Source organism: Dendropsophus ebraccatus, chromosome 13 (genome assembly GCF_027789765.1).
Source record: "Dendropsophus ebraccatus isolate aDenEbr1 chromosome 13, aDenEbr1.pat, whole genome shotgun sequence".
NCBI classification, from domain to species: Eukaryota; Metazoa; Chordata; class Amphibia; order Anura; family Hylidae; genus Dendropsophus; species Dendropsophus ebraccatus.
Genome location: NC_091466.1, coordinates 13,535,128 through 13,550,051, shown reverse-complemented (window position 1 = coordinate 13,550,051; position 14,924 = coordinate 13,535,128). Strand labels below are relative to the sequence as shown.

General features: G+C 43.8%; 1 protein-coding gene across 1 annotated transcript; it reads left to right on the top strand.

Annotated features, from left to right (window-relative positions):
* The first annotated feature begins 12,575 nt into the window (after positions 1-12,575).
* Positions 12,576-14,447, top strand: LOC138771043 (uncharacterized). The gene is made up of 3 exons (XM_069950467.1): positions 12,576-12,881; positions 13,112-13,258; positions 13,400-14,447. The coding sequence occupies exons 2-3, from the start codon at positions 13,149-13,151 to the stop codon at positions 14,286-14,288; spliced, it is 999 nt and encodes a 332-aa protein (XP_069806568.1). The 5' UTR covers positions 12,576-12,881; positions 13,112-13,148; the 3' UTR covers positions 14,289-14,447.
* The last annotated feature ends 477 nt before the right edge of the window (positions 14,448-14,924 follow it).

Genomic DNA, 14,924 nt, shown 5'->3' with positions numbered 1-14,924 from the left:
ATTCCATCCTGAAGTGCTTTTTTGCTATGAAGGTGTTCAGGAATGTTAAATCGACCACCAGTCTCCAAGAGCTTCCTTTTTTTGGAACCGCAAATACTCGGGAGTATACCCCGAAACCTCTCTGGTGTCGAGGAACTTCCTCTAGAGCTCCTTTTTCCAGGAACTCTTGAACCAGGCCAAGGATATGCGGACTGCTGCGGTTGCGGAAGAATGTGTGTGGGGGAATACTGGTTAACTCCAGAGCATAGCCCCTGCTGATGACAGATCGGACCCAGGAGTCTGATGATGTTTGAAACCAGACTGCAACAAACTGGGCGAGTCTGGCCCCCACAAGCCTGCTGGCGTCAGAAGGATGAGCCCTTCGCTCCTCCCGAAGAGGGCTTTTTCTTAAACGTGGATGATGTATCGGCCTGGTAATTGGGCTTCCTCTGCTTAGACTTCTGCTGAAATCTTCTTCTGGCTGGAGACCTCCGATAGGATTTCTGTTGCGGGCGAAACCTAGGCTTCCTAGGGGGTTGAGGAAATGCCACCCCTTTCTTTGAGCTCATACCCTCCAGGATGGGGGTAAGCTGTGGGCCAAAAAGGTTCCCAGCCTGAAAAGGCAAGGAACAAAAATGGTTTTTAGAAGAAATGTCACCTGCCCATTCCTTCAACCATAATGCCCTCCTTGCCGCTGTGGACGAGGCCATATTCTTGGAATTAAGGTGGATCATATCCAAGGGGTAGTCCGAAAGGAATTCAGCGGCTAGCTTCATATCGGGGATATCTTTCAAGATATCTTCCCTCCGGACACCATCCTTGAGATCTTTGGACAAACGGCTTAGCCAGACCCTGAGTGCCCTACTGACCGACACAGAAGCAACAGAAGCCTTAACAGCTTGGGCGGCCCCCAGGTAAACACACTTAAGAGAACCATCGGCCCGCCTGTCCATCTGGTCTCTAAGCAGCACCGACTCATCAGAGGGAAACATCGATTTTTTAGATAACCTGGCGACCGCCATATCAACACTGGGAATGGAATCCCATGCTTCTGAACACTCAGGGTCTAACTTATAGACCGATTTGAAACGGGAACCTAGATCCGCCTTTTTCTCCGGTTTCGCCCATTCGGCCTCCATGAGGGAGTCCAACAGCGGCTGTTTAGGCAAGGAGTGACTAGAGCTCTCAGAAAAATAAAAAAGTGCCTCCTTCTTAGGAAGCTTGGAAGACCTAGGTTCGCCCTCTACCGTCTTCTTAACCGCAGTGATCAGGGAGGTTACCTGATCCTTATGCAGTAAGTAATAATCATCCGGGAGGCCACGATCAGGGGTACCTTTATCCGGAGAGGCTTCTGAGACCGAGTCGTCATCCGCCTGGGATGACTGACATGGTGACGAGAGAACAGAGGCTGGGACAAGAGCCTGTGTCGTAGGCACAGCATGGTGATGGCTTTGTACCTCTCTGAAGACATCTGACAGTTGGCTCTTGAACCATCCAATAAACTCCTTAGCCTCCGACTGCAGGTTTCCTCGAGAAGACGGGGCAGCACAAATGCGGCAGACATCCCATCTACTGTCATCTGGTAGTGGCTGGTCGCAGCTGCGGCACATCCTGTGTCTGTCCTTGCGTCTCCTTTTTCCAGAAGATCCGTGCTGCTGATTGTCCATCCTGAAATATAAGCAGGTAAGTAAGGAGGCTGAAAGTGGTATGGAAGATGCAGGTGGGGGCACAGCCTATGCCTGCTAACATACCTTTTACCAACAGAGAGGGAGCTCCTGGCAGAGTGCTGGGAGCTAGCTCAAGTCCACAGCACCTTTAAATTCATAAGCCCCGGGCAAATACAGAAGGGCCGGACTTACCCGACCTCCAATCGCGGCCTCCGGACCTGCTGACGTCACCGCCGGAAGTGACGATGACGAGGTGGCCGGAAGTGGGGCAGCGCGCATCAGAGACGCTGCCAAGGGAACCCGGAAGTGGGGCAGACGCACCGGGAGAGAAGCAGAGCCGGCCCACAGCACCCCCGCACCCGCCGATACCACGCGCGCGGGAAACCGTAGGCAACCCCGCCCCCCCCGGAGGCCACCGGACAATGCAGGAGTACCCAAAAATTGTATGGCGCAGCGCCACGAGTAGGCGGGGTCTAACCCATACATGCCGATACTACATGTACGGGGCCCCTCCCCCATCCTCACGGGGACGGCATGGCATGGCTGCAGGGTAGTCACCTCTGTACAACACTGCCAGAGGAAACGTCCAGCCATTTGCATCACCGGAGACCTTCACTGAAGGCAGAGCCGGGAGCAACAAACCCTACCTTGAAGCCCGACACCAGACCATAGGTATGTATAGGGACCGGCTGAGCCGAGGACACTCTCGGTATGCCTGGGGAGATAACACAAAGGTTCTTCTTAGAAGGAACAGAAGAAAAAACACGTGTGTGTGTGTGCTCTAGGTGTACTCTTCCTCAGGTGTATCTGCTCCAGAAGGCATAAGAGCCCATTCGACCAGATCGACAGCTGCTTCCTGGGCGGAATTGGCACAAGTATCCATGGACCAAATCTGCAGAGCTGCATCGTGGTCATCACCTGATACTTTTATCAAGCATTACAGGCTGGATGTCCTTCCTAACAGAGAGGCGTCCTTTGGCAGGAGTGTGCTGGAACTGGCGACTACGTAAATCCCACCCTCTTGTTCTATTGCTTTATATGTCCCTCTGTTGTGCTGCCGTAGGGACGAGTGGAAAGTTCAGATTTTCCTTACCGAAATCTTTTCTTTCCATGAAGTCCCAAGGCAGCACAAGTTACCCACCCTCATTAAATATTATTGCTGCATACTTCACGCGTGTGTGTGTTCTCTAGGGGTTTATATAGCCAGTAGGGGAGGTGCCTAGTGCTAATTACTCTTAATTGATAGTATATGTGTATTACTATTGTTTTGGTTCTTCTGTTAGTAGGAAAAGAGAAATAATGTTAACCCTCTGTTGTGCTGCCGTAGGGACGAGTGGAAACCCTGATAACACTGCAGCAGCTGGATATGTGATATATAAGTTATTATACAGAATAGCAGCATGTGGTGTATAATGTATAGTAACTGTATAACCCTGATAACACAGCAGCTGGATATGTGATATATAAGTTACTGTACAGTATAGCAATCAGCATGTGGTGTATAATGTATAGTAACTGTATAACCCTGATAACACAGCAGCTGGATATGTGATATATAAGTTACTGTACAGTATAGCAGCATGTGGTGTATAATGTATAGTAACTGTATAACCCTGATAACACAGCAGCTGGATATGTGATATATAAGTTACTGTACAGTATAGCAATCAGCATGTGGAGTATAATGTATAGTAACTGTATAACCCTGATAACACAGCAGCTGGATATGTGATATATAAGTTACTGTACAGTATAGCAATCAGTGTGTGGAGTATAATGTATAGTAACTGTATAACCCTGATAACACAACAGCAGCTGGATATGTGATATATAAGTTACTGTACAGTATAGCAGCATGTGGTGTATAATGTATAGTAACTGTATAATCCTGATAACACAGCAGCTGGATATGTGATATATAAGTTACTGTACAGTATAGCAGCATGTGGAGTATAATGTATAGTAACTGTATAACCCTGATAACACAGCAGCTGGATATGTGATATATAAGTTACTGTACAGTATAGCAATCAGCATGTGGAGTATAATGTATAGTAACTGTATAACCCTGATAACACAGCAGCTGGATATGTGATATATAAGTTACTGTACAGTATAGCAACATGTGGTATATAATGTATAGTAACTGTATAACCCTGATAACACAGCAGCTGGATATGTGATATATAAGTTACTGTACAGTATAGCAATCAGCATGTGGAGTATAATGTATAGTAACTGTATAACCCTGATAATATAGCAGCAGTTTGTAGATACAGGATGGAGCTGCAGATCCCCATAATGCAGTAGTGTAGTACAACAGGCTAGACTATAGAAGCAGGGCTGCTGTCAGAGGTCTGTGTGGTCACATGACAGCAATGGGGAAGTGGGGGGGGGGTCAACATTGACCAATCAGGAAGTGAGAATCACAGAGCTGTGCAGGAGGACAGTGACAGAAACTTTATATACAGCAGTGTGTATAGCTGTATATAGTGAGTGCAGGCACATTATAGCAGCAGTGTATATAGCTGAGTGTGAGTGCAGGCACATTACAGCAGCAGAGTGTATAGCTGAGTGTGAGTGCAGGCACAGTATAGAAGCACTCTCTGTCTGGGGAGAGAGGGGTTAAAGCTAGGAAGAGATTACCTCCACAGTCCTGTCTTCTGATGTAAGCCCCAGCCTGAAGTGGATCTGTTATGATTTGGATGGTGAGGGAGACTTCCTGGGTCAGAGTACAGGGCTGTAGACCCCGCTATGCAGGCCATACCCTTCCCCCACTCCTACCCAGTACAGGGAGCTCTTAAACCAAAGCAATGCTCTTAAATCAAGTTACAATTTAGAGCTGTGAGCTCTTCTTGCAAAATATATATATTTATATATTCTCTCTCTCTCTATTATTATTATTATTATTAGTATGTTTGATGACATTTGTGGTGTTACAGAGCTCTCTAGTGGCGTAATAGTAAAATTACATGAATTATGAATTTATGAATTGCAAATTTTATTTGTTCAGTATTTTTTATTACACTTTATTTAAGTTTTACAGTAGAAAACAACACATTAGCGTGAACAGCACACCAGATAAGTATCAAATGCATAGAGGCTCATATGTACAGTGTAGAAACAGAACACCATCTCAGCTCCACTGGCATGGTCATGGAAAATACATTTTGTATAAATATAGGTTTTCAAAGACATTAACTCTCACATGTATTTCCCAAAAGATGTAAGAAGAAACACTAAAAGAGAGTAATCGTGTGTTTTTCTTTTTCAGTTTTTACAATGAAACTAAAGCTAGGCTTAGGGTTTATTCTCATTACCAAAAAAACGTATATTCTCCCTCAAGTCCTGCCCCCTCTGGTTGGCCCTCGTAGCCTGGCTAATAAACCCTTCTGAAGTGGGGGGGGGGGCTGACTATCATAGTTAAAAATGTCAACCAGATGTATAGTGAGGGTTATTTTTTGTTTTTAACTTTTATTTCATTTATTTATACGTTTACAAGTTTAACGTTAATATATTTATCATGGCAGAACATGGGAAATTCTGTGAGAGCGCATGACACATACAGATACTTTATACATTAACCAATAAGAGAATCGGGTATTAAATAAGGTTACACAGCATTGAATAGTATCTACATTGGTATATAGGTTTGTTCTCGAGTAGCGGAGTCCATTCTGTAGCACATCATCCGAATGACCCCTTAGGCTCCACAGCAATTCCCAGCTTTCATGAAGGGAGTTGTAGTTTTGTAAAAACTGCAGAAACTACTGACAGTGAACTGGGGATGCGTGTAGCACCCCTAGCTTTATATATATATATATATATATATATATATGGAGACCTGTCACCCCCCGTGCCGGGGTCACAGGCTCCCGACCCCCAGTTATATCCCCTTATACGTACCTCATCCCACCAAGTCCTGCTGCCAGAGCCGGTCCCGGGACGGAGATATCCCGGTCAGAAGCCGGAGCGCGTGCTGTGGAGATAGGTTCAGTGTCCATAGAGAATGAATGCAGCCATGTGCGTGCTGCAGAGATGAGTCCGGCTCCATTCATTCTCTATGGACGCCGGACCTATCTCCAGAGCGTGCACGCCGGCTTCTGACCGGGATATCTCCGTCCCGGGACTCGGCGACATGAGGTAAGTACAAGGGGATCTAACTGGGGGTCGGGAGCCTGGGGTGACAGGTCCTCTTTCAGCCTCCACCAGAGGGTTTCATGACTTCGCTCTTTATATGATAAATGAAGATGCAGCCGGTAGCGAGTAACACAATCCCAGACAATATCCAGCATGTTTTGTAAGTTCTTGTTGTGGAATATTCTGAAAAAGATGAAATTCATAAAAAGTGTTGCATAAGAGTTCATATTCATTTCTCTAAGGCCTCTTAGATGTTGTAGTCAACAAGACCTTCAGTTTATGTGATTTTATACTTTACCCGGGGGGGGTTAGAGCACTTCATGCTTTTTCTTCAGGATTTTTGGAGATGGAACTGGAGATAGGCCGCTATCAAAGCAACCTGGGCTTCAATAACACCTCTGCAGTGCCATCAGCTGATCGCCTCCATGCCACATTGCCGCATTGATGCAAAAGGTGCCCCGATCAAGTATAGAGGGGTGGGTGTTGATGAGGACAGGGCTGGAGATCAATCTGTCATGATTAAGTAAGAATGACACCACTGGACACTTTTAAAGGAGGCTGGTGCTTGGCATCATTGTTTCTCTTCTGTTAACCATGTTTATCTCTAAAGAAACACGTGCAATCATCATTGCACTGCACAAAGATGGCCTAACAAGGAAGAGTATCGCAGCTAGAAAGATTGCACCTCAGTCAAGAATCTATCGCATCAAGAACTTCAAGAAGAGAGGTTCCATTCTTGCCAAAAAGGCTCCAGGGCGCCCAAGAAAGACCAGCAAGCGCCAGGACCGACTCTTAAAAGTGTTTCAGCTGCGGGATCGGGCTACCAGCAGTGCAGAGTTTGCTCAGGAATGGCAGCAGGCAGGTGTGAGTGCATCTGCACTGTGCACTGTGAGACTACGGAGACTCTTGGAGCAAGGCCTGGTCTCAAGGAGGGCAGCAAAGAAGCCACTTCTCTCCAGAAAAACCATCTGGGACAGACTGATATTCTGCAAAAGGTACAGGGAGTGGACTGCTGAGGACTGGGGTAAAGTCATTTTCTCTGATGAATCCCGTTTCCGATTGTTTGGGACATCTGGAAAACAGCTTATTCGGAGAAGAGGAGGTGAGCCATACCACCAGTCTCGTCTCATGCCAACTGTAAAGCATCCTGAAACCATTCATGTGTGGGGTTGCTTCTCAGCCAAGGGAATCGGCTCTCTCACAGTCTTGCCTAAAAACACAGCCATGAATAAAGAATGGTACCAGAATGTCCTCCAAGAGCAACTTCTCCCAACTGTCCAAGAGCAGTTTGGCGATCAACAATGCCTTTTCCAGCATGATGGAGCACCTTGCCATAAAGCAAATGGGATAACTAAATGGCTCAGGGAACAAAACATAGACATTTTGGGTCCATGGCCTGGAAACTCCCCAGATCTTAATGCCATTGAGAACTTGTGGTCAATAATCAAGAGACGGGTGGACAAACAAAAAACAACAAATTCTGACAAAATGCAAGCATTGATTGTGCAAGAATGGACGGCTATCAGTCAGGATTTGGTCCAGAAGTTGATTGAGAGCAGCCAGGGAGAATTGCAGAGGTCCTGAAGAAGGGTCAACACTGCAAATATTGACTTGCTGCATTAACTCATTCTAACTGTCAGTATAAGTATTTGTTACTCATAATATGATTGCAATTATATTTCTGTATGTGATAAAAACATCTGACAAACACACATAAAAACCAGAGGGCGGCAGATCATGTGAAAATATAATATTTGTGTCATTCTTAAAACTTTTGGCCATGACTGTACAGACCTTTCATTCGGTCAACATTTTTGTGTTAAAAACATTTTTTTCAGTTGGTAATATATAATATTCTAATTTTCTGAAATACTGACTTTTGGGTTTTTCTTGGCTGTAATCCATAATCATTAACTTTAACAGAAATAAACGCTTGAAAAAGTTCACTCTGTATGTAATGACTCTATAGAATATAGGAGGTCACTTTTTGAATTGAATTACTGGGGAAAAAAATAACTTTTTGTTGATATTCTAATTTATTGCAAACCACTGTGTATGGGGCCTCCTAGCTCTCCCCCAGCTGGTGATGTTAGGGGAGGGGAGGATGGGCCATGATGGATTTCAGCTATTGTTCTCAGCCACCATCAGCAGCTTAGCCCTTCTCTACACTGAGAACACATGAATGATGATATGTATACGGGGAACACGAGAGATGAGCTATTATCCAGCTTACCGCTATTGGAAATATATGGGCACCTTTAATACTGGATGTATAAAACTACCGAAAACACTTTAGATATATGTCCCAAAGTGACTATAGTACATTATAGCACCTATATGCTTTCCACCTCTTCATGAGAGATGAACTATGAACAGATTATTACCCTCCGTCCACTTAGAGATCAGCAATGGAGAAGACTCAAGTAGAAATGATTGTAGATGGGCTCTGCTCTGGGACAATGCATGGAAAGAGGAGTCTAAGGGCTTAATCACACGCTTCCACGAAACACAGAACCACGGATGGATAAGCGATGATAGAATGACTACCCGGCATCATATTGATACATGATGCCGGACAGTTAGTCATTCCATATCATCACGTATCCAGTGGGAACGTGTGAATAAGGTCTAAGTAGAAGTGCTATATTATACAAACAGCTAATACATACATGTAAATAGTACTGCTAAAGTATACACATAAACTGGGTTCACACTACGTATATTTCAGTCAGTATATTTCAGTCAGTATTGTGGTCCTCATATTGCAACCAAAACCAGGAGTGGATTCAAAACACAGAAAGGATCTGTTCACACAATGGTGAAATTGAGTTGATGGCCGCCATTTAATGGCAAATATTTGCTGTTATTTTAAAACAACAGCTGTTATATTGAAATAATGGCCGTTATTTACTGTTATATGGCGGCCATCCACTCAACTTCAACATTGTGTGAACAGAGCCTTTCTGTGTTTTCAATCCACTCCTGGTTTTGGTTGCAATATGAGGACCACAATACTGACTGAAATATACGTAGTGTGAACGCAGCCGTATAGTATAGTATACACATAATAATAGTATACACATTAACCCTTGTTTCACACGTAGTAATAGTGCGGCCGTATGTACGGATGTAATAGTGCGCCCGTATATTTGAGGGTTCGTGTGTATGCTGTGAAGTATAGGATATGCGGCTGCACAGTGCACACTATGTATGAATCTACGGCCCTATCGTAAACGGACCCGTAAAAAATGAACAAGACCATTATTTGCGGCTGAATATGCGGCCGAGGATTGACAGGCGGTCCGTACAAAGTACTTCAAAAATAGCCGGGAATGATGCCGAATGCCGATGCCTCTAATAGTTACTATATTAAATTAATCAAAGACATTTTCTTTGTAATCAAGACACTTTCGTTGATCAATAATTTATTTCTAACGAATCCATCATTTTGCAATTAAATATACTGTTAAAAAAAATAGATATATAAATAAATGTATATTTATCTATATATTTATTTTTTGACATTATATTTAATTGCACAATGATGGATTCGTTAGAATTAAATTATTGACAAACGAAACTGAATTTATTTCCAAGAAAATGTGTTTTATTCATTAAATATTAATTAGTACAGGAAGCACTATAAGCCGGTAATTCATATTCCCGGTAATAGAGCTTTCTGTACTAATCATCACTTTACTTTAATGAAAACATCAAATGTTTCTTCTAATTATGTTATCACAATAGCATTATTAGAAGAAACATTTAGAATTATATGTGCGCTCAGCTGATTGGCTGTTCGGCTGAGCGCACATATAATGAGCCGGTCCGCAGTACAGTCACTTCATTGTGCTGCGGACCAGCGAAGAGGACACATCGGGGTGAGTATACAGCTCTCCACACCCCCTCCCCAGCACTGCACCCCTCCCAGCAAGGAAGGGGGGGTCAGTTAACCCCTTCCTTGCTGGGATGGGTGCAGTCTGACATCAGTCTGGCCCCCCGGGGGTTAAGGGGGATGCAATACATCCTCCCTTAACCCCTTGGGGGTCAGACTGTAAGCAGCGATCTGTAAAGATGCTGCATACTGTAAGGAGCACAACACCGCTCACAATGATGGGTGTTGTGCTCCTGTTTGTGTGTTTTGTGTGTTTCTCCCTTTTTGTTTTTCAGATATCGGTATCCTGGGGATTACGTCGGATTCCATGGACTACGTCGATGACCAGCGGTTGTTCTTTGAATTTTTTTTTAATAAAATGGTCAATGAGGGTTGTGGGGGTGTTTTTATTTGAATAAAAAAATTTGTAAACTTGTGTCTTGTCTTTATTTCTTTACTTTATAGACTTAGTAGTGGAAGCCGTCTAATAGACGGAATCCATTACTAAGTTGGGGCCTAGTGTTAGCCGGTATAAAATGGCTAACACTAACCCCCCATTATTACCCCAGTACCCAATGCCACCAGGGGTACTGGGAAGAGCCGGGTGCCAGTGGTCCCGGAGCGTCAATATTGGCGCTCCTGGACCGGGCGGCAGCAGGCTGGTAAGATTTAGGCTGGGGAGGGCCTAAACCAATGGCTCTTCCCACCCTGGTGTTACCAGGCTGCTGTCGTTTGGTTTTTAACCCGGCTGGTTATAAAAATAGGGGGGACCCTATGCGTTTTTTTTTAATTATTTATTTATTTAAAAAAAAAACGCATAGGGTCCCCCCTATTTTTATAACCAGCCGGGTTAAAAACCAAACGACAGCAGCCTGGTAACACCAGGGTGGGAAGAGCCATTGGTTTAGGCCCTCCCCAGCCTAAATCTTACCAGCCTGCTGCCGCCCGGTCCAGGAGCGCCAATATTGACGCTCCGGGACCACTGGCACCCGGCTCTTCCCAGTACCCCTGGTGGCATTGGGTACTGGGGTAATAATGGGGGGGTTAGTGTTAGCCATTTTATACCGGCTAACACTAGGCCCCAACTTAGTAATGGATTCCGTCTATTAGACGGCTTCCACTACTAAGTCTATAAAGTAAAGAAATAAAGACAAGACACAAGTTTACAAATTTTTTTATTCAAATAAAAACACCCCCACACCCCTCATTGACCATTTTATTAAAAAAAATTCTAAGAACAACCGCTGGTCATCGACGTAGTCCATGGAATCCGACGTAATCCCCAGGATACCGATATCTGAAAAACAAAAAGGGAGAAACACACAAAACACACAAACAGGAGCACAACACCCATCATTGTGAGCGGTGTTGTGCTCCTTACAGTATGCAGCATCTTTACAGATCGCTGCTTACAGTCTGACCCCCAAGGGGTTAAGGGAGGATGTACTGCATCCCCCTTAACCCCCGGGGGGCCAGACTGATGTCAGACTGCACCCATCCCAGCAAGGAAGGGGTTAAGTGACCCCCCTTCCTTGCTGGGAGGGGTGCAGTGCCGGGGAGGGGGTGGGGAGAGCTCTATACTCACCCCGATGTGTCCTCTTCGCTGGTCCGCAGCACAATGAAGTCACTGTACTGCGGACCGGCTCTTTATATGTGCGCTCAGCCGATCAGCCAATCAGCTGAGCGCACATATAATTCTAAATGTTTCTTCTAATAATGCTATTGTGATAACATAATTAGAAGAAACATTTGATGTTTTCATTAAAGTAAAGTGATGATTAGTACAGAATGCTCTATTGCCGGCATATGAATTACCGGCTTATAGTGCTTCCTGTACTAATTAATATTTAATGAATAAAACACATTTTCGTTTAAATAAATACAGTTTCTTTGTTCAATAATTTAATTCTAACGAATCCATCATTGTGCAATTAAATATACTGTCAAAAAATAAATATATATATAAATATACATTTATTTATATATATATTTATTTTAACAGTATATTTAATTGCAAAATGATGGAATCGTTTACATTTAATTATTGAACAATAAAAGGGACTTTATTAGACAGAAAATGTGTTTTATTAATTCAATATATTAACCATGAGAGACATCGGCATTAGTGCAGAGGATCGCAAACCCCGGTAATAGCGAGTCATGTAAACTGTGTTCCCTGCTTTCCCAGATGCATCCAGAGGTGTTTCCATCACTTTCTTAACATTTTATTTGTTATTTTTAGTTGAACCAGATTTCCAAGTAAATGACCGTATGTTTTGAGCCGCATGTCTATTTTTTCCCACGGCCGTAGTTTCACCCGCACATTTACAGCCGCATAAAAAATACAGCCGCACAGTTACAGCGTGTGAAACCAGCCTAATAGTATAGTATACACATAATAATAGTATACACATAATAATAGTATACACATTAAGGCCGGTTTCACACGTAGTAACAGTGCGGGCGTTAAAATTTCTGTCCCGTACATCTCCGGGTGGTCTGGCGGCTGTATTTGAAAACCACTTACGGTCTTATCGTAAGAGTCCGGCCGTAGTGTCATGATGTGTCTTGGCTTGTTTGGCCCCGCTCAAAAGCATGTATTTGATTCATGAATCTGCCCCCGGGCCAAATAAGCACACCCACATCCCTATAAAATCTCCGCCCACTCGCGAAGTACGCCCATATGCTTGTAGTGTTTTGAATGGCAAAAAAATAAAAAAAAAGATGTCTGATGGCGCTAATAATGCGCCCTATGGGCCAGCCCGGCGTATGAGGCTGCGCCGCAAGCACCAGCTCGTGGTGCTTTCGATCCTGTGGAAGATGCGTAATTATTACCAGCGTTTGTGTGTAAGTCTCTATATATTTTTTTTTTTTTTTTTTTTTTTTTTTTTTGTTAAAGCTTTATGTAACTTATTTCAAACTAGCCTTACAAACTGTTTCGGCTTATAATCCGTAAAACATTGATTTAAATGTATTGTTTATGCAAGCTCCCTTAAGTACTGTTGACCAAAGGTCCTTAAATGCAACTGTGTAATAATTTTGTGACTAATTGAGATGTCTTAAAAATAATAAATTTAATTTTTTAAAAATTCTTCTCAGAGGCAAAAAGACGCAGAGCAGCGCCGTCTGCAGGAGGTGGGACGGCGATATTGGGTCCACCCCATCAATGTTCGGAGGGAGACCCGGGGCCACATTGGTTGCCTGTATGATGATTTGCGACGGTATGTCGATTTGAATACATCAAAGTCGTCAAATCTTTGAATGTAATATTGCAAATGTAAAGGTTACTGTCCACAAATGTTTACCCCAAAGTCCATAATTTTATTAGGTTTTTTGTTTATCCTTACAACGTTTGATGTTAATTTCAACATTTGTAAACCGTATGACATCTTCCTATGATGTGTGTTTGTGTGTAATATTAGTGATCAATATTTTTCTTAATTTGTTGCAGACATCCTGACAAGTTCCAGGACTTCGTGCGCCTGCCTATGGAGGCCTTTGATAATTTACTTTCCATTTTGACCCCACATCTCCAGAGACAGGACACCTACATGCGGAAATCCATCCCTCCTGTGGGACGTCTGCTCATAACGTTAAGGTGAAGATGCTTTATTTTAATGCGAACTATTTGTTCATGTAATTGTAGTGAAATCTAATATAGTGTTAAAATATGTAATAATTTAATATGTAGCTGAATGTGAAATAGAATCATAAAATACTATTTTTCATTTTTTCACAGATTCTTGGCGACAGGGGAGAGTTATGTATCGTTGCACCTCCAATTCAGGGTTGGTACGTCCACCATCTCTGGAATTGTGAGTTGCACGTGCGCCGTGATCTGGGAGCATTTGCAGCCCATCGTGATGCCCAGTCCGACCCGGGAGATTTGGTTGCAGTCAGCAGCAGGCTTTCAGTCTGTGGCCAATTTCCCCAACTGTATAGGGGCGGTTGATGGTAAGCACATACGTGTGAAGCAACCACCGCGATCAGGATCACAGTATTTCAATTATAAGAAATTTTTTTCTGTGGTCCTGATCGCGGTTGTTGATTCCACGTATCGTTTCCTTGCCATCGACGTCGGCTCCTATGGCAGTACTGGGGACTCCCGGGCGCTACTGAGATCAGAGTTTGGGCGGCGCATACTCTTAGATCACGTGACTCTACCTCCTCCCACTCCTCTTCCGGGTACCACGCATCCCGCTCCATTCGTCATGGTAGGGGATCAAGCCTTCCCTTTACTGAACAACCTGCTGCGCCCTTACCCACGGAGAGGGCTGGATGAACGGGGGAGACTATTTAACCGGAGGCTGAGCCGGGCACGTAACTTCGTGGAGTGCGCCTTCGGGATCATGACTAGTCAGTGGAGAGTGTTTACCACTGCCCTGCAGTTGAAATTGGCCACAGTTGACATGGTCATTAAAGCTGCCTGTGTTCTCCACAACTACCTTCGGGACTATGCTCCCACCCCGGAGGTGAACGTGGAGACACTGCCAGCTTTTAGTGCCCCTATCAACTATGGCCAAGGGAGACAACTCAACCGCGGGATAGTGGTCAGGAACCTCTTTGCTGACTACTTCATGACTCCTGAAGGCGCCGTGCCCGTGCCCCTTTCACAGCCTCCCTTATGAGCCACGGCCACAGGACTGATGTTTTCCCGCATGTATGTCACCTGTCTCTGGGATGTGTGTTTTTTTATTTTCTTTTGTTGTTTGAACCCGATGTATTGGTTGATATTTAATTTTCATTCTCTTTTTACTAAAACAAAAAATATATTTTCTTATTCGACTAAACAATGTGTCTGCCTTTTCAATGTATGTAAAACATGTTGTGTGTTCCCACATAGTAGTGTTCGAAAATACACATTACCTCACTCGATATACTACTGGCCAGTAATTATCGAGCATGGTCACATCATGCTAATGTTAATTGTATAGTCCTTTGAACCTAGTGTGCTGAAAGATTGATGTGATCAAAACATGTGCATTTCCTATGGAGTGACCAGCAGGGTGCGCACTATATGTCTAACTTTCTAGTGTGGGATATGTAACAGGATCTGATATCTTCTAGTGCCACAGTCCATCTCACTTCTTAACAATCACTATTAACACACCACATATATCCCTCCACACATCACCCAGGTGCGCCAGCTGGATGTGGTCTACTTAGGTTGCGGTTCAAAAATATTATTTTATCATCCATTTTTTTTCTGTAAAACACAGAAGAGTGTATTCAAAGATTAGAAATCTCGCTCTTTACTTGATCAC

What these genes read in the sequence shown, in the direction of transcription:
- LOC138771043 (XM_069950467.1), top strand. Translation starts at nt 13,149, where the DNA reads ATGGAGGCCTTTGATAATTTACTTTCCATTTTGACCCCACATCTCCAG. An exon ending in CGTCTGCTCATAACGTTAAG is followed by an intron (nt 13,259 to 13,399) that starts GTGAAGATGCTT and finishes ATTTTTTCACAG; the next exon opens with ATTCTTGGCGACAGGGGAGA.